Genomic DNA, 25543 nt, shown 5'->3' on the forward strand with positions numbered 1-25543 from the left:
GTGACTGTTGTGGATTCAAATGCTGTTGTCTCTGCAGGTGTTGTAGCTGTTCCTTTAGTGGTAGTGAAAGGCCCAGATGTAATTTCAGTACTCACAGATGGTTTTGATGTAACTATGGTGGATCCTTGACCTGTTGTTTCAACATGTGGAGTTGTGGTTTTGGTTTCAACAACAGTTGTGGTAGAGGATGTTGTTGGTCCCGATGTAACTATTTTTGGTGTTTTTGTTGTCATAACTGTGGCTGTTGTGGATTCAAATGCTGTTGTCTCTGCAGGTGTTGTAGCTGTTCCTTTAGTGGTAGTGAAAGGCCCAGATGTAATTTCAGTACTCACAGATGGTTTTGATGTAACCGTTGTGGATCCTTGACCTGTTGTTTCAACATGTGGACTTGTGGTCGTGGTTTCAACAACAGTTGTGGTAGAGGATGTTGTTGGTCCCGATGTAACTATTTTTGGTGTTTTTGTTGTCATAACTGTGGCTGTTGTGGATTCAAATGCTGTTGTCTCTGTGGGTGTTGTAGCTGTTCCTTCAGTGGTAGTGAAAGGCCCAGATGTAATTTCAGTACTCACAGATGGTTTTGATGTAACCGTTGTGGATCCTTGACCTGTTGTTTCAACATGTGGACTTGTGGTCGTGGTTTCAATAACAGCTGTGGTAGAGGATGTTGTTGGTCCCGATGTGACTATTTTTGGTGTTTTTGTTGTCATAACTGTGGCTGTTGTGGATTCAAATGCTGTTGTCTCTGTGGGTGTTGTAGCTGTTCCTTCAGTGGTAGTGAAAGGCCCAGATGTAATTTCAGTACTCACAGATGGTTTTGATGTAACTATGGTGGATCCTTGACCTGTTGTTTCAACATATGGACTTGTGGTCGTGGTTTCAACAACAGCTGTGGTAGAGGATGTTGTTGGTCCCGATGTAACTATTTTTGGTGTTTTTGTTGTCATAACTGTGGCTGTTGTGGATTCAAATGCTGTTGTCTCTGCAGGTGTTGTAGCTGTTCCTTCAGTGGTAGTGAAAGGCCCAGATGTAATTTCAGTACTCACAGATGGTTTTGATGTAACTATGGTGGATCCTTGACCTGTTGTTTCAACATGTGGAGTTGTGGTTTTGGTTTCAACAACAGCTGTGGTAGAGGATGCTGTTGTTCCCAATGTGGTTTTGGTCACACTGGGGTTTACACTTGTTGCGTAAACAGTCGTGCTGCCTGGAAGTGTCTCTGTTATGGGAGCAATAGAAGTTGAACCTCTAGATGTTGAAGGTGAAATAGTTGTGTTTAAAACAGAAGGATTTGTAATTACAGTTGAGGAAAATGATGATCCAGTTACAACAACTGAGGTTGATGCAGATGTGGTAGAGGATGTTGTTGGTCCCGATGTGACTATTTTTGGTGTTTTTGTTGTCATAACTGTGGCTGTTGTGGATTCAAATGCTGTTGTCTCTGCAGGTGTTGTAGCTGTTCCTTTAGTGGTAGTGAAAGGCCCAGATGTAATTTCAGTACTCACAGATGGTTTTGATGTAACTATGGTGGATCCTTGACCTGTTGTTTCAACATGTGGACTTGTGGTCGTGGTTTCAACAAAAGCTGTGGTAGAGGATGTTGTTGGTCCCGATGTGACTATTTTTGGTGTTTTTGTTGTCATAACTGTGGCTGTTGTGGATTCAAATGCTGTTGTCTCTGCAGGTGTTGTAGCTGTTCCTTTAGTGGTAGTGAAAGGCCCAGATGTAATTTCTGTTATTTCTGGTTTGGTCAGTTTTGCCGATGTGGTTTCAAATTCAAATGTAGTATTTAATGGAGATGTAGTACTAATAACTGTGACAAAATACAATGACATGACATTAAAACATGCATATACTTCCATAATACAATTCAATTTTCTCAATATTTCTCAATACTCTATCTATATCTTTGAGAAATCATCAGTTTAATACCTGAAGTGGTGTTTAGTATTGTACTAAACGTAAATGGAGTTGTTGTTGGCCCAGCTGTTGTGGTAATAAAGCAGGGGTATATGCTCCTTGTTACAATTCCATTCTCTGCACACTCAGCTGTGATGCAGTTTCCTAGGCCATCAGTTGTGTTGTAGATATTGTCCCCATAGTTGTACATTTTTCCATTAATGATGCATGTACAATCTACAAGTAAAACATTTTGTCTTTTTGTAAATACAAATTAATTCATATACATTTATTATATTATATATAATAAATTAAATTTGAAAATAAATGTTTTTTTCAATTTGCCAAGCAATAGATTTATAGCATAGCTTTACAAGCTTATAGTATACTTACAGTTAACACTGTAGTTACATTGTATCCCCGACATTGTACATAAGCTTGAAAGAAAACAACGTTGTGGTTATTTCATTTGTGTCTGGTTATACACTCACTGTGGCATGTTAAACATCACATTTACTTCTCAATAACTGTATATTTCACATACAGTGCCATGAGAAAGTTTTTGCCTTCTTTCTACTTCCTTTTTTTCAGATCATTGAAATAATAGAGTAATAAAATATTTACATTTACCTAGTCCTTTGCCCCTGTCAAAGTGCAGCAGGTTAAATGATCTTAAAAAGTGATTCATCAGGCCAAAATCTGAAGAATTACCTGAGAAACAACTTTATCATATACAATTCTAAAAAGGGTTACAAAGCCACTATGACAGCCCTTATCCATACACAATGAAAACTTGAACCAGCAGTGAACCTTCCCGGGAGTATAGAGGATTTTTGTTTCACACAAACAGTTTGTCCCTAAAGTTATGTGAAAGACTCCAGTAAGAGGAATCGGAAAGTGGGCAAATACTTTTTAATGGCACCGTGTATTATATTTTATATACTTACATCAAAAGACCACATGTTGAATTCTACGTGCATCATTATGTACTGTGTGCTAAAATGGATTGAATGATGAATCTTGTGTGAGACATACCAGGTGTAGCAGTTCTCTGATGGAACCTTTTCACCAATGTTGTAATGGTTGCCTTGGTCATCATAGCATCCACACTGGTCCCCGGAAACGCACTTCATAGTGTCTTCATCAAAGTAGGGTTGGTTCGGGGGACACTGTGGATAGCAGCCTACGATGTTTTAAAATAGTGGTTAACTTGAGTAAATTTACAAGTACAATACATGCAAAGCTTTTTTGTAAACATTTCACAATTTGCCTCTCCTTCACCTATCATGCTCCAATCCTGGGTAAACGATGCGGGACAGACATGTTCACACTTTTCAGTACACTTCTTTATTGCAGCTGTTGACTTACGCATGTGGCTGCAGCTTTTCAGCTACAGCCTACACACAACAACAACAACAACAACAACAACAACCACAACCACAAAAGGACTTAGTTCATTCTGTTTTAAGCCGGAACACCAGCAAGGTGTGATTGCTGCTCATATACATCCGCCTCCCCCGCAGCCATGCCGCAGACCACGCCCTGCCACAGCTCTGCAGTCAAAAACAGGCTTACTACAGCCACTAAGAGTGAATAGTATTGAACCCTCACTAAATTATATATTTTTCATCTCTGTTCACAAGTCTCTGGATTTCTTTTTTATAAGACTAAGACTGGACTGTATTTTTCCATGTTTGGCAATGTTCACATTCTGTTTAACTTGTTGCTTTTTTGAAGAAGTGGTGTAGACTAAGGAAGCTGTCTCGTGACAAAAGTTACAAATAGTTGTTTGAAATTAAAGTTGCTTGTTTAAAACAAAAATTACTGAAGGATTCATTGTGAATGAGTTCATTATCTAAATACAGTTGCAGGTAGGCTTTTCTGTCATTGTTTTGTTTAGATGGGATGTGAAAATATTCCTTCCTGCCATGTGGGGAATGATGTAAAAAGCTTGTGAACCACTGTGTCATAGGCAGGGATACGGTCTGTTGTTCTGTTGACTTAAGCTCCACATTTAAAACAAAAATAAAGAGTCCACAAAGTGGCATATCAATACTGTGCCTAATGTACCTTCCAGGTTGGTGATGAGTGACGAGCAGTTTCCAGATGGATTCCTACATGTTTTCATGCAATTAGCTCCACAAGGCTTATAGTGCCACTCACATTCACCAGGTGAATTATAGTAGTCACAGAAAATAGCTGCAAGAAACAAAACCATTGCTTATTAGACTTGTAGAGCATTGATGATGTTTTTCCTTCCCACTGTCACCAAAGTGCTTGCTCATAGGGGGTCATAAGATTGTTGGGTTTTTCTCTGTATCTATTATTGTACGATCTACTGTACAATATAAAGCGCCTTGAGGCGACTGTTGTTGTGATTTGGCGCTATATAAATAAAGTTGAATTGAATTGAATTGAATTACATTAATCAGACTTACGACAAAACTTTGGAGTCCTCCATGCAATGCAGGTCCCAGCTTCATTACAGGCTTTAGCATATGCAGCCACCGCAGTACAGAGACATTCGCAGTCCCCACCAGTGTCACAAGCACAGGAGTCTCTCACACAGGAATCAAAATATGGACCAGGGTCAACCTAGAACGCATACAGTAATACACTACCAGTCAGTTTCACAGAACCCCAATTCTTCCAGTTTTTTTATTGAAATTCAGACAGTTCAATTATTCCTTTTACTCTGTAAGCATAGAACAAATAAACAATTCAAGTTAAAAAAAGAATCATGCAATCCATTTTTAACCACAATGTATTCAGGGGTACAGATTGAGGAACTGTCCTTTTGCCTCCTCAATACTGTACAAAGATCATAGACTTCGGATTTTGATTCATTACTCCATAACACCTTCTTCCAGTTTTCATTAGTCCATTGGCAATGTTTCACAGCTCAGGTAAACCTCTTTAAACCTCTTTTTCTTATTCTGAAATCTTAGCATTGGTTCTGTTGCTGCAACTTGACCAGTGTTGGTCAATTACTTGAAAAAAGTAATCAGTAACTAATTACTGATTACTTCCCAAAAAAAGTAATTCTGTTACTTTACTGATTACTTATTTTCAAAAGTAATTAATTACTTAGTTACTTAGTTACTTTTTAAAAACACGATTTACAACCTGAGTAGGTGATAAAGTGATAGATCTTTCAGCCCAATTCTACTTTTTCTACATAATCATCATACAAAATGTAATCAAATGAAAAAGTCTCTTTTTAAAACTTGTTTTAATCTTTTAACTTTATGCATCAAGAAAAAAATTTAATTATATGCAACATTCTCTGACTGGAAGAAATTAGTTTAACATTTAAACCTATTTTCTGCACATTCCAGCACATAAAATAAAATATTTTTTGTGTTTACACTCACTCTTTCAAATAGATGCAAGTAAAACACAGCAGAAAATAAATAAAGTCAAAGACTCAGCGGTCCTGTTGCTCTATTTTCACCTGTAAAGCAGGAGTGGGGCAGGCGGAGGTTTACCCTGGTGCAGGTGTGCCGCGGTCAGTGGAAGAATCCGTGAGTTTCTCTGTGAGTTTCCCATTACGTCGTAGCTACTCGGTGCTTGTTGGAAGTTTAGGGGTTTTTTCGCTGTAAAAAGAAGTTTTCTTCCCACGCACAGCGGACACTAATGTTTTTGTCACTTTTTATGGAATCAAACTCAAAGTAAGGTCAGTACTTCCACGCTTTAAACGCTGCACGCTCATACTCTCTCTGCACTCGATATGTGATCCACTGTTGATCTGCACACAGCTGTTGTCACCAACGTCGCACTCGCTTACGTCACTGTCGTGAGACATTCTCGCAAAAAAATCACGGTTTTAGTAACGCAGTAACGCAGCGTTCCTACGGGAAAGTAACGGTAATCTAATTACCGTTTTTGCAATAGTAATCCCTTACTTTACTCGTTACTTGAAAAAAGTAATCAGATTACAGTAACGCGTTACTGCCCATCTCTGAACTTGACCTGTCAGTTGAAGTTGAGGCTTGCTTACTATGACCACAATTAAGCTCTGCTTCTAGCTCAGAAACTTGTCTTCTGACTCTGTTGAAGTTTTGGTTCTAGTAGACTTTTCCCCTGTTTCTGATTGCCTTTTGAAGATGAAGGACACTTGGCATCTTAATTTCTTTGTAGGAAAGATTTACACCTTTTCTCACCATTTTTATAGCAACACACAACTTTCTGCCCAAATCCTGAGGGTGTGGTACCACAATGTGCTCCAACACTACCTTTATGTAGACATACGCAGGTTTAAGTTATCGCCCACTACTCTGGATTATTCCCACAGTCTAAAGACATGTAATTAGTGGGATTAGGTTAACTGGTGATAGGTGGGGTAGGTTCCAGGCCCCCCACGACCTTGAATAGATAAGTGGAAGAGAATGCATGGGCGGATGGATATCACATATCGTGTCTATTAGGTAAACATTCCTAAATACCAGACATTAAGATAAAAGAACAAAGAGCTCATAAGGGAAATTAAAGTGCATATTCTTTTGTGCATTTTTGTGTGTGTGTATCCATTTCTGTATATTTGCTACCACCAAACATACTGACCTTTGAATGACAGCTCTGGAAGGTGACACTTGTGATGATACTGCACTGTTTTTGAGACCAGGCTGCCCGGTAGCGATTTGAGGCACAGGGATCACTGATTAGCTCTGCACTGGGGCAACTAGATGAAACTTTCCAGCTGTTACCAAATTGTAGAACATCTGCTACTATTTCCTGGGAGCGTGTGGTGAAGTCATTCTTACTGTTACCATCATAGTTTCCACACAGACCACAGACCTGACCCTAAGAGGAAAGGAAGCAGTGGTACAAATTAAAGCCCTCGTTTTAATGCTTTTTTTTAATTACAGTGATATCACAATTATTAATACGTATGAGTATCAATAATTGTGTAATTGTATTTCTATTTGTACTGACTACTAAATTTCTGTTATTGTGAAATTCTTAATATTAACTTTCTTAAGCAATTATACTTCAACAGTAAAAAGAAGTAACTGTCAATCCAGATGTGCAGAAGTTATTTCTTTTACCTGGAACTGTGGACTGATTGTAATGAAAAGACTGGTCTTCTGGTCCCACATGAGAACAAGTCCAGGCTTGATTGTCACCACTATGTAAATGCCCATTTTTTGTACCTGAAGCGCCTGGATAGTGCCCTTTACCACTTGTAAATTGTCATCTTTAAGCTGGAATTCATTATCCTGTGGGTTACAGCAGCAATGAATAAAACAGGAATTTTATTTTTGTAGAATTTAAGCTACCTGGAAACCATATATGTGCAACAAACCTGAAAAGCTGAAAGCTCTTTTGTTTTTTCAAAAGATTTCAAAAAATTGAATCTAAAAACAGTTAAATGATACAACCTTTAATTGATTCTGTAGTTTCTTTTTCTAGTATTAATTGTGCAATTTTAATATTGTTGGTGAAGAGTTCTTAAAACATTTTACTCTACATTCACTCTACATTTTGCAGTCATTATTTTTGAAAATGAGCACAACTGAAGGATTTTGTGTTTACCCCCAAGAAGATCTTGATGGTCTTAGAACAGGTGGTTCCTGTTGTTCCACATGGAACATTTTCAGTAATAATTCTGAAGCTTCCATTGCCATTATAGGTGCCACAGAAGTCCTGAGCAAAGCACAGTGCATGCAATTACTGGATACCAGTGTTAAAGTTAGAATCCTTAAGAGTTGCATAAAATCGATTTACTGATAAAAATGTTGATGTGCCTCTTTCTGTTCTGGTAAAGTAATATACAAGAAACAGTAGCCAGAGTGAGCTTTACAATGAAGAGCTGCAGAAGAAAGATGGTACAACAGTGTGTTGCCAAATCTACCAAGGCTACAAAGTTTTCATTTTTAACTTTTAGCAACCTTACTTGTAGAAGTGTGTATTCGCACTGTCCACTGAAGTCGAACCTCTTATCGTCAAAGGTGACGTAGTGACCATCTCCATAGATTCCACAAACAGCATCACACGTCTCGTTGGTACATGTGAACTTCCTTCCACTGCAGGAACTGGGGAGAAACACATACAGCCGACAAAAACTATTAAATTAATTTCAAAATATTTGTAATATCTGTGTAATCAAGAATACAAAATACAAAAAAAAAAAAAGAAACCCACAAAAAAACCCGCTGGTGATTAATTAACTACCTACCTTTATGTTTTTACAAATATAATTAAAACAACTTTTTCTATTCAAACATTTGAAAAGTACAGTGTATTTGGTGAAAACACTGCCAAATTGTATCATTTAAACCCTGATTATTCCTGAATTAGTGTTATTTTACAAGATGGGGGGAAACTTCTCACTTGTATTGGCCAAACAAGTATAAGTGCAATGACAAAATTAGTAGAGACATAACAGCAAATATAGCTGAATAGTGAAAATATAGTGACGTTTTTATTTAGTAAACAAGTTTTATAATAGAAACCCAACTCCCAAAAAGTTGGGACACCTTGCAAACGTAAATAAAATGTAAATAAAAATGATTTGCAAATCTCAGAAAGTCATACCTTTTTCACAGTAGACCATAGAAAACATGAAATGTTTGAATAAATGAAAAGGTCATTTTAAATTTGATGGCAGCAACACGTTGCACAAAAGCTTGGACAGAGTGTTGTTTACTACTGTGTATCATCCATCCCCTCTTCTTTTAAAAGCAATTTGCAAATGTCTGGGAACCAAGACCATCCCTTGGACTTTTGGAGGACGAATGTCTGATATTGAATTCTAGCAGTTCAACAATCTTGGATTTTCTTTGTCATATTTTTCATTCATGTTTTCAAGTGTAATTTCTGGAATGCACGCAGGCTAGACCCGTAGCCAGAGCCTCCTACTACAGAGCTATACTGTTGTTCCAGATGCAGTATAAGGTTTAGCATTGTTTTGCTGAAATATGCAAGCTCTTGCTGAAAAAGACATCTTTTTGTTTTTTTGTTTTTTAAGAGATGAAGGCATTTGGACTGAGTCCTGATAACTTAGTTGCCTCTAGTGTGAAGAAGACAGTAGCCATTTTATTTTGTGGAAAACAAAAGAATTGGAAGTTTTGATTTATCAGACAACAGAACAGTTTTCCACTTTTGTAGTTTCTTATTATTCATTTTAAGCATGTTAGTGACATGTTGCCAATTAAACTACCTAATTGCAAAATGTTTCTCCAGCTGTTATTTTAGTACAACTTACTTTTTCAGTCTTGCATTGCCTTATCACACAAACATTCATGCAGTGCTTTTTATTTATATCCAAACTCATTTAACACACCCTCAGCTGAATGCACTGGGGGCAACTTTGGGTTTTTTCCCAAAGATTCTTTGATTGGATTGATCTCCAGATATTTTGATTGGTAGAAAACCTGCTCTGACACGTGAGCCTTGCCAGCAGTGGCGGCTGTGTCTCAAACAAGTACTATGAGAAACAAGTCACCTATTTAACTGACGTTCTTTATTGTAGTGGAAATATGTATAAATTCTTCTTATAACCTATATACTGCTGTTGAATATTTAAATATACATCTTTGTATGCTTGTAAAGAAATGTACAAACCAGGTATTGCAATCCACTGTCAGTGTCTCTCCAGGCTGGTAGACTTGTCCATTGTGCACACATGGACAGCTGGTCTCATTGACGCAGCCTCCTGCTCCATCTGACAACAGCCCATCTGGGCATATGCAGCCTGATGTACAGCCTGTGTGGATCTGTATCCAACCAGAGTGAAAAATGAAAGGAGAGAGTAAGTCAAGCAAGACCTGTGCGTGTACTGCACATTTAAGCACACAGCCAAACTGGCACAACTGTGCTGTACTTACACAAGCCATGTCAGCGGTGCTGCAGCTCTTTTGACATTCAGTGCCAGTAGCCCCAGGTTGAGCAGTGGAGCAGTCAAAGTACACCATGGGATATTCGCATTGTGGTGAACCTAATGGTAAACCTGGGAACAAAATATAACAGCTTCACATTCATAGTTTTATTGTCATTGTGAATTTATTTACAGTTCACTGAGTGAAAACTTCATAATATGAAAGAGAACTGAAGATGTTTGGCTACTAATTTTATCAAACAAATTAACGACAATAGCATTTAATCTGTGTGCATAATGTTAATTACGGTGCCTACTTAGTAGCTGTGTTCCTCCAGAGCAGCTGAGAATGCCTTGTCTGCAGACACTGTGAGAACAATTATGAGGGAACATGAGAAATACTTTTATATGACATAATATCCTCAGTCATTCTTTAACCGTGTAGTTTCTTATTATTCTTTTTGTTATTTAAAATGTTCATGGGCAAAAAACATCCTAGTTGTACTGGTGCATTCACAACATGAATTTATAGAATGGAACAACATTTTTCCTCTAACTTGCAAGTCAATGCTTTGTAGTTGGTATATATACAGAATACGGCTTCCAGCATCCTGTGTTCCCCAGTTCAATATTCGTTTAATCCTCCTGTTTTGTTCGGAGCAAACACGTCCCTGCCATTAACACGTGTCATATTGAGTGAATACAAATCTATTAGCTGAGCTTCACTTTGTTTTTACAGCAAATTAACTTTAGCAAATGAACATTTTAGGTTGGTGATGGTAAACATAAAAATCCAAGAAAGTTGATTCTGTTCTAGCACCGCTGATTAAGAATGGTCAGTTGGTCAATTTCATGGTCATTATGATGCAAAATCTCATGACCATGGCCATGAGTACTATCCATAGAGAGTTGGGGACTGGAAAAAACATAAATAGCACATTTGCATTATGACTAAAAGTAGCAAACATTGCTAAACCTGCAGTCAGCTGAGACTGAAGAAGTTACTCGGATGAGTGACAAAATAGTTCTTCCACTGAAAACATGTCCAGAAGAACAGAATCAACCTTTGAAAATTTCCTTACCTGAATGATTCAGCATGAATTAAGAAAAATTAGTTGGCGTTATTTACCATGTGCTGCCATCTTTACTGATAGTCTGTCCAGGAGGAACAATAATGCCTTCAGCATAGCAGGGACAGCTTTCACGGGCTACACACTGGCCTTCCTCATTCATGTAAGTTCCTTCAGAACAGCCACAGCCATCCACTGTGGTGAAGTTGACCTGACAAGAGTAGTCAGTCTGGCCGAGGGAACGGCAGGTACGCCCACAGCTGGTCATGTTGTAGTTATACACAGTTTCTGCTGCACATGATGTGCTGAATGTCTCTGTTATGAGAGATATGAGATGTTTATACAATGAGCCAACAGTTCAGTTCAATTTAATTCAATTCAAATGTTGCAAAAATGAATCAAACACAGATGATTTAGTAAGATTTGTTGTATTCAAATGACCTGCTACTTCTGCCATTATTTAAAATAGATACCAAAATATGTGCCATAGCTGTGGTACTGGAGACAAGAACTGTTCATGTAGTACGAATGGCATGGAAAGATGTCTGGTGGGTTAACACCATAACACAGACATGGTGTCAGCAGCTGACCCATGCTGACAATGTGATGGTAATAATAACATTTATATTAACCCAAATAATTTAGAGTTTCCTCAAATTGTGACTGCTGCTGCTGACTTTAATTTACAGGGGCTCTGACACATTTAATTGTCATGGTCATCGAGGTACAATATTCCTGTGAGTTTAGCACTAACGTTGTTGATTTAGCACAGATTATTCGATTATTTTACATACAAGTGTACTCCAATTGCAGTATGAATGCTGAAAACTGAATTGTTTGAGTTGAATTGTTGTAACTGCTCAATCTTTGCTGAAATCGTTGAAGCTGGCAGGTTGACCGTTTTTAGATGAGCTGAAAGCTGAAGAATATATCCAAATAAGCTGACAAATAATGAATGTTTATCTGAAATTGATGCGAAAACTGATACATTGCATTATTACATTTAAGAAGTGAATCTAAAAAAACTGTAGATGACAATGATTAGACTCAAGGATCTTAAATGAAAAGCCAGCATATTTTCACATGTTTGAGAGTTTTTATTTTTTAAAAAGCTCTTTATTTGATGTGCTTGAAATGATATTTAAACAAAAATTTAAAGACAAGGACTGATTAAAGTAAGTTTTAAAAAATTTCTAATGATCCAGTCAATGAAGAGCTCATTCAAATTTCATGAAATTCGAATCCACAAATGAAAAATAGACCTAAAGTGTAATCAACAAATCAGAATGACCTATTATTCTCATACATTGATTGCTGGTATAGAATCAGTCTGTGGGAAATTGCTGTTAAATTTCCCTTTTTGAACCTGTCGATAAACTGCTTCCAAATACAAAACCAGAACTCATATCATAATACTTTTTTAAAAATAAGGACCAAAGACTTCTTCGACATGACAGTGGGTCTCGCCGCATTTAATCATTAGTAATCATCAATCTCTGCTGCTCTACCACAGCATGTCTTTTGTCCGGTCTTCCTCCCCTCACCTCAGCCAGTCACGGCGGATGGCCCCGCCCCTCCCTGACCCTGGTTCTGTTGGAGGTTTCTTCCTATTAAAAGGGAGTTTTTCCCTCCCACTGTCGCCAAAGCATTTGCCCATAGGGGGTCGTGTGATTGTTATTTTGTCCTCTGTTGTATTATTGTAGGATTTTCATTTCCAATCCGGTCTACCTTACAATAAAAAGCACTTGAGGTGACTCTTGTTGTGATTTGGCACTTACAATATAAAACTGAATTGAATTAAATTGAATTAAAAATTGGGTTGTGGGGCCAATCTAAAAACAAAAGGGTTCAGTCCTGTTGTCGAGAAAACCCCCTCACTAAAAACACAATGTGCTTCAGCGAGCATTGGCACATCATGTCAAGAAGAAGAAGACAAATGGTCCTATGTTTTGAATGTAAAATCATGCCTGTGGACACAGCAGCAGTTGAAAGAGAACATGTTCAGATAAATTTGTTGTTTGAACCCGTGTTTCTCTTTTCAAGGATGCTTAGTGTTTTACTTACCACAGATGGTTTTCCTCCAGCCACTGATGTGGACTCCTGCTGCTGAGCAGGCATAGACATATGAGGAAACTGCAGCACACATGCAGTCCTCACTTTTTTCACAGTTACAGGTGTCATACATACAGTTCTGTCAAAAGAGTATTCATGAAACGATTAACAAGAGTTCAGCTGCAAAGTTCTCATTAAAACTTTGCATGTACAGACCTACATCTTTATATGTGCTGGGGCTAACAACAGCGTGGCAGGGAGCAAATACTCCCTCGGGATCAGTTAATTTGGAGCACCAGAAATCAGCATATTTCTCTAAAACACAGAAACATTCAGAATTAAACTTGTTATATATCATCTGTTGTTCAATAAAATCTTGAAAAACAGCAAGGAAGTATGGTATTTTTCATATAACATAATAACTTTTATAAGATAAAACATAATAATACAGGAGTTTTATCTGTACCTGTGAGGATGTTGTTGTTACAAGGGTCTCCAAAATGTGATATAATGTCTGGGCAGCTGGCTCTGGTTTTCCATGCATTTGCAAATGCAGCAGCAGTGCCTTCCACCAGCCCACTTGTCACTCTAAAGTCGTCACTCATGATGTCGTTGAAGTTTCCACATAAACCTTTCAAATAAGAAGTTCCACAGTTACACAGATTCCAGACGTTCCAGACACTAACAATAATGTGGAGACATACCAGAGGTGGTTCCTGTGAGGGACCTGTCAGCTGAAATGAACAGCTGCATTATGGGAGACAGCTGAATCATCAGTTGTATGCCCACTGTGGTGCTTACAAGGATGTAGAAGGAAGATGGCTTAAAGACTCTCAGATCAGCTGTAGAGGTCAGAAGACATGAAAAATGTAGCAATTAATTCAAACACAAACATACAAACGTCAATGACGCAGATAAATAAATACAACTAATGAGTGTGGTGCTTTTGTTCCAATTCTTTATTACATATTTTGTAGTGAGTTGAACAAAATTCTTTTGCAAATACTAATTTTGCTGGCCCTTAGCTTATGTAAATTGAAAGTCACGTTCAAGCACGTTCAATTTACCTGTGATAAATTGTCAAGTAAGACAAATTGAATGTCACATAAAACAAAAGCAAACAAAGAATGCATTAAATGATTATATAAGTACTTGGATTTCTAATAAACCTATAGTGAGGGTGCGTTGGGACTGCCTGACAGAAGGCTCTGTCTGTGAGGTGGCAGCTTTCCAAGGTAGGCTGAGAACATTGAGTCTGAATCAACAATGTTCAGCATCTCCATTGTTGAGGCTGCTGCAAAAAGTTGCAGCTGCGAGGTGGTGCCTGTCATGGTGGTAATCCTTTAGCCAGACTGTAGACACCTGAGCAAAGGGAGCTTTCAAGCTGAAGGTGTCCACAGGTTAGCCTGTGGGGACTTTGGAGGAAGCAGAGCGAAGCGGGCTGCCGCTGCAGTACGCCGGTCTTTCGTGGTGAAGAGAGAGCTTAGTGTGAAAGCAAAGCTGCCGATTTACTGGTTGATCTATGTCCCTACCCTCACCCGTAGTCACCAGCTTTGGGTAGTGAACAAAAGAATGTGACTGCAGATAGAATTTGCTTTCTCCAAAGAGTGGCTGGGCTCCCTACTGGCAGGAGGCTGATGGGGTAGGCACACTGGAGAGATTACATTTGTCTGCTGGCCCAGGAACACCTTGGCGTTCCTTTAGATAGGTTGGAGAAGGGGGATAGGGAGAAGGAGGCCTAGGTTTCTCTGCTTAGGCTGGAAAACCCTCAACCCGGGGTCAGAAGAAGGCAGGAGGCAGAAGAAAACGGATGGATGAATGGGTGTTTTTTTAAAAACATTTATTACTGAGGAAAATGTGCATACATAGACTATGATCATTATATTAAGAAGATGTGTTTACTATATGTGGACAGTGAAATGTGAGATAACTTACCTGTAAACAGTGGAAGCTGAGAATGAATCTGGTTCACATAGACCTGCCCAGATGCCTGAACTTTAACAACCTGTCATTTTGCAGAAAGACACATTTTAGACACACCAGGATTTGCAAATTCTTATTGGTGAGAAAAAGCACAAGATTTTGTGAGATCTGGATTTTTTTCAGACACAAGGAGTAATGATGATGTTTTTATGCCTGCAGCTTACCACAGAATTGCTGCCTAAGGCCAAAGTTACAGTTCTGAGGCAAGTCTTTGTGTCACTTAGCCCGCACTTGACCAGATCCACCAGCACAGTGTAGGACAAACCATTACTGTCCTGCAGAGCACATCAAAACAAAACATGTAATCAGTCACCAAAAAAAAAACCATTACACTACACATGTATGTACTCAAATCATATTATTATATTAGCATATTATTTTCTGATGGTGCATCCGGTTTAAGATGCTGCTGTTATGTGTATGTGGAGAAGGACTAGCAGTGAGTATCACCTTAGCTAGAACATAGGAGCAATCGCCATGAAATGTGTAGACTTTTCCATCAAAGGTGTTAACATGAGCTCCTCCTTTGACAGAACAGATTCCTGGACAGTTTGTCTCTGTACAACTCCACTGACCGCTTTCACATACACTGTCAAGACACACACACATTTCATTTATGTATTAAAAATTATTAATATGGTCAAATATTCATATAACTGCTTTAGTAACACACTGCATTACATTTTCTACTATGTCTTAAAATAAACTCACTAACGTTTGTAAAACTTTAAAAAGGTAAAATTGTCACATAAATGTACAAACTGTAAATGTGAGGAGACTGCTAAAACATTCTTACTTGCAGTACCTCCGACGTACACAATAATTTTGTGGGAGATTGTAATTGTGTAACTTAGAAATGGCTTTAACACTTAATCATCCTATCAAAGGTACTCTTAGATTCATGTCTTTACCATTTCTAGTATCACATACACAATAAAAATGTTTTATTTTCATTTTTTTAACTCTGCAACAAAGTGGCACAAATTCATTTTACCAGGATCCACAGTGGTGCGAGTAGGACTCTCCTGGCTTGTAGATTTCGTTGTTGTGCAGACATGGACACTGAGAGACTGCGATACATCCGCTGTTACCAATATCATCAAAGACCATCCCTGAGAAAGAGACGCAAAAAATATATATTTATATATATATATATCCATAGGTCCCTCATCCTATTCACGTAACCCCTTCCACCAGGGTTACTTGCGTAGTAGCATTCCAACAACGCCCTGTTTTCGTCTCTTGCCCACCGATGCCTTCTTGTTCCAGTAGCCCACTTCTCGTCAGGGTGCCCTGGTTCCTCAACACCTGACGCGGACCTTGTTGATCCGGGCGACGTCCGAGCCAGCATGCCTTCATATTTATCTATTTAAAACAGGCCTGGCCCGGATCCGGCATCAAGCTGGCACTTCTGACTGAGTGGTGTCATGGCAGGGTGTATGTCAACCAGATGTGCGCCAGGTCTGGCAACGATGTCACTCTTTATGTGATGGCATGCCATATCTGGCCCGATTATGGTTTGGTTTATGTGGCCCAGGCCCATAGAAAACAGCTCTGGCCGGGATCCGGCATCAAGCTGGCACTTCTGACCGATGGTTGTTATGGCAGGGAGTATGTCAACCAGATGTGGGCCAGGTCTGGCAATGATGCACTACTTATGTTTCTGTTTTCCTATTTTAGTTAGAAGACCCAAATGCCATGTTGCAATACTATACTACTATGGTAGCCGACGTTTCAAATGCAGGTTTGACAGATTTGTGAGTTTACACTTTATCCAAAACCTAGTGAGGGTTTACTCATCCACACATGGGCCAGCAAAGGGCCACCAGTGTGTCTGCAACTGGCCTTGTGCTGGCCCATGTGTAGGCCAGATCTGGGCCCCCAAAGGGCCGTCATTCTGTGTGGTATGTAGGTCAAGTGTAAGCAAATTGTGTGGGCCAGATCGGGACCATACCAATTTTGCTATTTGGGAAAGGTCTCAAATATCACTACATGTAGGGGGGGGGGGGGGGGTGTTGGTTTTTTTTCTACTGTTGTCATCCCTTTCTCTCTTCTGGTCCACTTGTCAACCAATCAACATTTGGCAGAATGCAAAGTAGTGTGTGGTCGAAACTCTCTCCCCTCTCTGTCCTACTGAAATCGTGTCTGCCGATGGACACAATTGTGGGACCATAAAACAATCTTTATCTGTTGGATATGTGTGGTACATTGTGTTTCAAGTTCCCAGTCAGAATATTTATCTGGAATGCCACCTCAACTCAGAAAATCCAAAAACTCAAAACAAAGAAATAAAAAAATAAAAAAATTGGAGCAACCCTACCAACCCTAAGTTAAAAATCAAAGATGGTGGCAGTGAACATAAACAGTGGTGAAACTTTTAATCTGTACTGCCACTGGTATCTAATTGTGACTTGCTAAATAATCCATACACAGAGTGCTTATCAGGTTCTATCATAAATGTGATACCATGGTGTTTTTAAGCACAAAAGAGGTATTATGCTATATTGCTAGTGATGCATGAATGGCTCAATCCAAGAAGCAAAACAAACCCTGCTTTTTTTTATCTTCTGACTTCATTAAAGGGATGTGCTGACTCAGGAGCGACGTGGCTCCCGAGTTCCGACATCTGAGATCCGAATTATGCAGTTTTAGTTTTGTGTGAACAACCTGGCTGCGACTGCCCAGAATACTTTGCAATTGTTTTCTCTCTGAGAGACAGAAAGCAAGAGATGGAGTGCAAAAGGAGTGTGGACATACCAGCAGGGCAGCTGCAGCCATCATGACAATGGCTGTCACATGTCTGGCTGGCCTGAGGGGTGGAACAGCTGTCAGGACATGAACTGCTACATTCCAAGAACACCATGTTGTATGGACATTTCTTGTCTGTGGACAAAAGTTTTTCAATGTCAATTAAAGAATTTTGCAAAGTATAAGGAAAAAACACTGCCTATGATGGAGACCCAGAACTGTAAATGTTGCACCCTTACAGCAAAATGTATCGTTCCTCCATTCTTGGGGTTTGCCACCTGCATGGATGCACTGTCTGGAGAACTCTGAAAGTGTTTTGCAGAGGACAAAAGTAGTGTTGTCTGTAGAGTTGCACGTGTCCACCATACAGGCTTTACTAAAGGATTCCACGTCAAGAATGTTTTGGCAATCAACAAAGGGATCACTGGAGAAAGTCTGGTCACAGAATTGCTGAAAAAGAAGTCAGTCAGTTAAAAAAATACATACTGCCAATCATTTTTAGAAGCCTACAGTTTGAACCCTCAAGGTAGCAAGGTAACATCTGTTTGAGTTTACAATAACAGTGCGTTGAAAAAGTGTTCATACCCCTTGAACTTTTTCACATTTTTGTTACAACCACAAACATGTCACAGTTTTCAGATTTTAATTTGCTTAAAATTTTGAAAACCGTGCATCATTTCCATACCACTGCACAATTATGAGATTCTCTGTATTGGTCTATCACAGAAAATCTTAATGAAAACATTTTGGTTTGTGGTTGTAAGGTGACAACATTTCCAAGAGTTTAAGGGGTATGAGTACTATAATACTATATATATATATACTATATACTATAATACTATTAAGAGAGCAGTGCAAATCAGTGCAAATCAATAATATAAATGCATTATAACACAGTATAAATCTAAGAACAATAGCTGCATTAAAGACATTTGTGTGTTATCATATGCCTGACAGATGTTGTCACCTGGCACAGAATGAAGAGTTATTATACAGGTTTATGAAGGATTGTAAAAATTATTTCGTGGGTTGAATTAGTCTGTGGGAGAAGGTCTGCTGGGTTAGGGTTAAATAAACACACTCTTACTACTATACTCCGCACGTCTGAGGCAGCTGCAGTGCAATATTAAATAGTCTCTGTATTACTGCTACTGTTTTGCTTTTACATTTTTACTTTTCTTTGTATTTTTAATCACAGGTGTATATATAACATGTTGCAATGTTTCACAGTGGCACTTTAACCTTGTTGTTTATTTGTTGTTTTCTGTAGACTGTATAAATAGTATAACTACTTGTCATCACAGTAACAGTTTTAGTGAAGATAGCATTAGTTAAACTACAAGAATGTCTTTAAGATATAAAGAACTTAATGACCTCTAATTTCCTGCTTCTCAATTCAGATAGAAACTAGTTCACGCACAGTGCAGTAAGAGTTCTGACAGGGTAAAGGCTCCGGTCCATTCGCACCAGAACCTCTCGCCATAAGAACAGTTTCTTCCCCTCTGCTGTCGGACTCATGAACAATAACCGTATGACTGTTCCCATCACTAACACATGACCCTACGCTGTGTTCACTGCATCATTCCATGTTTGGCACTGATCACCACCTGCACTCATGTATATATCATGTATATATCTATCTATCTACTTAGCACTTTTAATTCTTATTCTCATTTTTATTTTCATGTCCATTTAAGCTTAATTTATAACAGTATTTATAACAGTATGTTTGCACTGAAGCACCGCAGCAATTTCCTAATGTTGTAAACCCGCTCAACATTTGGCAATAAAACCCTTTCTGATTCTGATTCTGATTCTAAAGAATCAGATAACATATTTCTCCAATACCAGCTTATCTTCATTGGCTCCCTGTTAAATCCAGAGTCAAAGTTAAAATTGAATCTTCCCTTTGCTATCCTGCTTTGGGCCTAGGCTGCTGGTGGCTTTCCATGATACACTGTTTCCGCATTCACCTCTTTTACCCATTATGTTTTTATAATAATAATGGATTGGATTTATATAGCGCTTTTCGGGGCCCTCAAAGCGCTTTACAATACCACTATTCATTCACTCTCACATTCACACACTGGTGGAGGCAGCTACAGTTGTAGCCACAGCTGCCCTGGGGCAGACTGACAGAAGCGAAGCTGCCGTATCGCGCCATCGACCCCTCTGGTCATCACCAGTAGGCGGTAGGGTAAAGTGTGTTGCCCAAGGACACAACGACCAGGACAGAGAGCATGGGGATTGAGCCGGCGACCTTCCGGTTACAGATGCGCTACCCAACCCCCTGAGCCCTCTTACACAGTGTGTCTTTATGTCGTCTTCTGCCCCTCACCCCTGAGGTGAGGCCGGATGACTGACCCTGCTAATGGTTTCTTCCTGTTAAAAAGGGAGCTTTTTCTTCTCACTGTCACCAAGTACTTGCTCTCAGGCAGTCATCTGATTATTGGAGTTTCTCCATATTACTGAAGGCTCTTAAACTTACAATATAAAGCACCTATTGATTTTGTATAATTAAAACTGAATTTAATTTAACAGTGTTGAAAATGAGAAATAGTGAAGACTCACCTTATCACCACAGCTCGGGACTGGGTTGATGTCAGTCTCCTCACAGTACTCTGTGGGGCCATTTATCTTCCAGGTCTCAGCATAGTCCACCACAGACACTGGGGTTCCTGTAGTACAGCACAGTCACAATAAAATGATCATGAAGCTTATTGGGGGGCTTCTTCATTACGTATTCTATTTCATAATGAACCAAAGAGGTCACAGGTCTGCATCTAGACTTTCAGTACAGAACTATGCTATTTAAAAATGGGGAAAATTATGCTAATTGAATGACAGTATATGTTGCTCCAAATCTAATAAATATAAGTCAGTATTATAGGGGCCCTCGTAGATGTGTAAGCTAAGACGTTTCCAATGTGCACTAACCCCCATGTAGATTTTTTCAAAAAGAAATTCACTTTTTTTTTCATCAAACCGAAGCATTTCAGGATCCTTTAAAATTGCATTTATGGATGCAGCAACTAATGGTGGTCAATGACAAATGGTTTTGAAAACCTATGCAATCATTTCTGCTACACAATTATGCCTATTTTCAGTGTGCACGCTTTTGAAAAGGGGCTGAAGATCGCAACTATTCAATATTGTTGACTGTGATTTGTGCACAGAGAATTGTTGAACTATTTGCCTTTGTAGTCTTTCATAGAGTGGAGCTCCTCCCTGTCTTTACTTCTGAATGACTGTGAACTTTTTTGAAAAGTTGCTGCTAACATTAAAAGAAACCAGTGGTGTTCTCTCAGGACAAGCAAGGTGAACAGTGACTGACTTGTCAAATCTAGAGATCATTAAAAGGGACAAAAAAAGGCTATTTCTCTCCTCTCTCTCAGCTTATTCCATGCTCACAAAGTGTAACGTCTCTGCCTTATGAGCATGTCCATCTTGCTTAAGGATACTTGATCTCCACAACTTGAGAGTGGGGCAACGTTTTCCCCCCTTGTGTTTTCTCACATCCACATTGTGGATAGACAGTAACATTTTAGAACATTTTAGAACATTTTAGAACATTTTAGAACATTTTAGAACACGGTCTGCGAATAAGGCTTAAGTACCCTGTAATTACGTGCAATTTGCAGGCAACAAGTCATTCTTTCTGCAGGAAACAATGACACAATTATAGACTGTAAGACCTGCGACTAAAGTGCGGGTAACCTGTAGGAAATGTGTTAATCAATACTTAATACTTATTTTATTAGTCTTTCTTTAGTCACCTAAATACAATAAAAAATATACAAAAATTGGCATTCACGTGTATTTACAGTTTTTGTATTTATAAGAACAGTTTATTCAAACAACACCTTAAAATAAATGCATAAAAAGCATAAAAATAAATGTTCCACCTAGTTTATTTACTTTATTTCAAAAAGGTTATGTGTTCATTTTTAGGTGTTTAGAAATGACAACCATGTCATTTATATATATTTTTATGTAATACTAGTGTAATTTCCCAATGCAACACAGTATTTTATTTTATTTCATATAGTATGTTGTTTTATTTTATTTTATCTTATTCCATGCTATTGTTTTTCTTATTTTTTGCTGTAACTTTGTACTGTCCCCTTTCTGCCATGACCAAACAAAAAGTGTGGGACTAATAAAGGTTTATCTTATCTTATCCTATATGTCACCCTAATCACTCTTTCCAAAAAAAAGATTTTCTTGTTTTATTTTATTTTCTTGTTTGGTTTTCTCTCAAAATGTTTTCCTCCTGATTATTTCATTGTAGGATCTGGAAAGAACCGTGAAGCAGAACAGCGGCGTTATCAGTAGGTGTGGTTTTCCTAGCTAATGGTCTGCAATGTTTTTCCCCTGTTTGTAAAATGCTAAAACTTTATGTACATGTCTTTGCTTTGTTTAAAAAATGATAATAATTGGACCTTAACTATACTCAGACATTTCAACGCAGCTTTAAACAGACTGAATGTGTTTATTTTGTCTTTCTTCTTTTAGAGACTGCCCTTGATCACTTAATGCACAGGTACAAATGTATTATGAAAAGACACCAGAAGCTGTGAAACTGTTCAAGAGACACTTAAGTATGACAGTGTGAACAGGACAACCCTGTCACATATCACTGTTGAGGTACAGTGTGTGCAATGCATTAAAAATATATATATTTAGGAAGTTATTGCACTATCTGTCTTGCTGTCTTGTAAAATATTATACACAAAAGCCATGTCCACACTTTTAATTTTTAACAGTCTGAGGTCATTTTGGACATTTGTTCACAAAGAAAAAAAACTTGCAAATATCATGTGTTTCAGGGTGTAAGTATTGTTTTGTCTGCTAATGTATTTCTAAAGCTAATATTTTAAGGGTTAAGGAATAGTTTCATGTCCTTGTTTTTAATTAAAGTTTAATGAAAACAACTCACATTGTTTCCATCATTATAGGCACAGATGAGCCTATGCTATGACTGTAAATATCAATGTATGATTTCAAATAAGAAATGAAGAAAAGTGTTTATCTATGTATCATTTTATATGTAATATATAAAGAGTTGAATACTGAAACATCCATTAGGCACAAAATTAGTTATGTAATCAGTACTTACTGAGTAAGTAATACTTACTCAGTATTTACTTAGCAGGATTCTTAAAATTACTTACAGTACAATTTACACCTCTTTCCCTGTAAAATACCTAGAAGTTAGACGAGATTAAGCGACTCCACAATACACCCCGCTCCCCAGAAAGTACAGGGTACGGTGTAATTGTAAAAAAAAAAAAAATCTGCAAAACCCTGACTTGTTGCCTGCAAACTGCACGTAATTACAGGGTACATGCACGTTATTTGCAGTTTGTGTTATAATAACTACAGACTACATTAGACTACCTCCTGAAATATTACAATTATCTTACCATCATTCAGGAATTCATTGGATATGCCATCAAAGTTTCCACACAGTCCACATGTCTGAGTCCGATATTTCTCATCTATTTCAATCTGTGAAGATAATCAATTACACAATAGGTAACTGGCAAAATCACAAGACAGGACAATATTAATTGAACTCCAATATATGGCATTCTTTCCTTGTAATCCATTAAAAGGTTAAAGTAGGACATTCACATGACAATTTGTCTGCATTCTGAGCTCATCTGAATAGCAGGATGAAAACCAGAACAAACAGCTTGTAGAACTAAGGGGTCATATATAGATAAGAATCGGAAGGAGCATATTTGGAGGCGACGTCCCTCTCCTCACATCCTGATAATTTATCTCCAATAAACAGCCAGTCAGATAATTTATTTTTGTATGTGAGAGAAGGCTTCATACATCAAGGGAGTCGTCCAGGTTCCAGATTGCCTTTATTCCCAGATTAGCTTCAACAGAGATACTAGATGCGGTCCCCTTGACAGTCACTCCTGATTTACTGAATGGAAGAGATTCCCTGGTGCAAACAAAGAGTGATATTTTAAAAATGAGTGTAAAAATTAAAACAAATTCACATTACCCTTGTACTGCTGCTCTTTAGTTATACAAATCAGTCATTAACAGACCAGACAGACCCCTAACCCCACTGCCACAGAATATTGCTAGGGCTTTGTTTGAGCATTTGAAAGGACAAGATAGTGTCCTATGGAGGGATATTGTAGATTTGCAGGTTGCAGCGGATGCTTACATTTAGGTTGAGTGCTGCTGTCATTAAAGCAGAATAAATCTCATATTAAGATGGTACAATGCTGAAAATGTAAACAGATACAATTGGACCTACGTTTGATATTGGATTCTGACTCCTGCACCCCCCTGAATATATAGTAGTTAAAGTTACTGAAATATTCTTGGAAAAATGTCAGTACAGTTGATAGGTCTTTCCCGAACTTACATCTTGCCATTGACAAGCACTGAGTTGTTAGAGAGCTCCACCTCAGATCCTTCCAGCATCATGATGATTTTGCTGATTGTGGGGATGTTGTTGACTAAGCGCCGCCGCATCTGGATATTAAAGTTTTCATAGCTGTCCTTGCATTGTATTGCAAGGACATGGTTACAACTCGAATTCAGCTGGAAGAAATCGCCATCAAAGGTTTTGAAGTGATAGTATCCCCAAGTTGTGCACACTCGGCCAATGTGGGATGCATTAGCTATAAAATTAATAAATTAATAAATTACAAATTCTTTTTGAGAAATCGTTTTAAATTTACATGAAGACCTGAAGAAAAAATAACCATATTGGACATTTGCAAACTTACCTGAAGTCATGGTCAGTGTGTTTGTAGAAGGAGCAGTGGTCACTGTAGTAAAGACAAAAAAAGGTATTTATTAATTTAGATGTAGGAAATTAGAAATTATCAACTGACAATTCACTGATATGAAACTCAAATACTCAAACTGAAGATTGCCAAGACAGTTAACTGTTGCAGATATCCCAGAACCGTATGTACTCTTTAACACCAGAAATGGCTTCAGTAGATTTAACCAAGATTGTCTGCAGCAAACTGCATTACAGTTTCTAATTAATGTGTTGAAGCTATGAAATAAATTCTATATAAACCAACCCAAGCATGATATAATGTATCTAAATTTACATCATCAGTTGGGATTCACATCAATGATCAAAGTAAATATGACTCTCTGTCCTCTTCCCAATATCTTATAGCACATCCATTGAGTGTGAAATTCTAATATTTCCAGCACATCATTTACCATTCTGAGTAAGTGAGTCGACTATCAGCGTCAGATAGATGAGCCATGATATCAATTCAAGCCCTTTGGCCCCCATGTTGGTCAGGAGGACTAACACTACAGACGATAGGATTCACCTGGGGAACAAGCTCCTTTATAATGCGCCTCTGAAGGTGGAGCTACATTGCATCATATTTCATATTGAAGCAAATCATCAAGTATGTTTACTCAGCAAACATCATCCCCACCACCATACCGAGCAGCTTCTTCACTCTATATACTTCCAACTAACTATATAAAAACAGGAGGTTCTGATGGTTACAGTCCTGGCATTGCTTGACTCTCAGTGCACTAAGACATGAACAAGCCAGAAAACAGAGGGGAAACCGAATTGGTCTAACGGTTTAAATAGTTTATCTGTGCTATTTGGTTAACAACTAAAATAATTATCTGGTATTGAAAAAGTCAGTCCTGACATGAAACAAGTTAAACTAAGCTTAACAACACCTGGAATACAATACTGATCTACGCTTTGCTCCTGACATTAACCCAATCACCCAAACATCTAACACAGAATATACATTGTAAACTGCATAATGCAGATGCACCTTTTTTAGAAGTAGTAGCATTCTCGCTAATACAACTGTTTTTGGAACGTCTGTAGATAAAAATTTAATTACTGGTGCCACACATTTTGGCATCATATACAGCTCGGTCCATATCTTTCGAAAATGACTCATTTTAGTCATTTTTGTCTCTGGACACCACCGAGAATTTGAAT

General features: G+C 38.3%; 1 protein-coding gene across 1 annotated transcript in view; it reads right to left on the reverse strand.

The window, feature by feature from the left end:
- Positions 1 to 24339, reverse strand: part of LOC113026898 (mucin-5B-like) — a 55424-nt gene extending 31085 nt beyond the window's left edge. Inside the window, exons 1-26 of the mRNA XM_080304013.1 lie at positions 24330 to 24339; positions 23963 to 24221; positions 23413 to 23527; positions 22995 to 23079; positions 20140 to 20246; positions 17808 to 18003; positions 17488 to 17703; positions 15815 to 15890; positions 15271 to 15409; positions 14985 to 15095; positions 14773 to 14842; positions 13542 to 13679; positions 13304 to 13468; positions 13058 to 13152; positions 12850 to 12976; positions 10845 to 11100; positions 10033 to 10082; positions 9726 to 9847; positions 9463 to 9614; positions 7793 to 7931; positions 7402 to 7542; positions 6945 to 7115; positions 6460 to 6699; positions 4335 to 4491; positions 3967 to 4095; positions 2932 to 3079 (exon numbers count right to left, since the gene is read on the reverse strand). Coding sequence (XP_080160139.1) covers positions 2932 to 3079; positions 3967 to 4095; positions 4335 to 4491; positions 6460 to 6699; positions 6945 to 7115; positions 7402 to 7542; positions 7793 to 7931; positions 9463 to 9614; positions 9726 to 9847; positions 10033 to 10082; positions 10845 to 11100; positions 12850 to 12976; positions 13058 to 13152; positions 13304 to 13468; positions 13542 to 13679; positions 14773 to 14842; positions 14985 to 15095; positions 15271 to 15409; positions 15815 to 15890; positions 17488 to 17703; positions 17808 to 18003; positions 20140 to 20246; positions 22995 to 23079; positions 23413 to 23527; positions 23963 to 24221; positions 24330 to 24339 — 3614 coding nt within the window. The remainder of the gene's footprint in view (positions 1 to 2931; positions 3080 to 3966; positions 4096 to 4334; positions 4492 to 6459; positions 6700 to 6944; positions 7116 to 7401; positions 7543 to 7792; positions 7932 to 9462; positions 9615 to 9725; positions 9848 to 10032; positions 10083 to 10844; positions 11101 to 12849; positions 12977 to 13057; positions 13153 to 13303; positions 13469 to 13541; positions 13680 to 14772; positions 14843 to 14984; positions 15096 to 15270; positions 15410 to 15814; positions 15891 to 17487; positions 17704 to 17807; positions 18004 to 20139; positions 20247 to 22994; positions 23080 to 23412; positions 23528 to 23962; positions 24222 to 24329) is intronic.
- Positions 24340 to 25543: the final 1204 nt, after the last annotated feature.

The sequence above is a fragment of the Astatotilapia calliptera genome, chromosome 1 (assembly GCF_964374335.1).
Source record: "Astatotilapia calliptera chromosome 1, fAstCal68.1, whole genome shotgun sequence".
Taxonomy (NCBI): Eukaryota; Metazoa; Chordata; class Actinopteri; order Cichliformes; family Cichlidae; genus Astatotilapia; species Astatotilapia calliptera.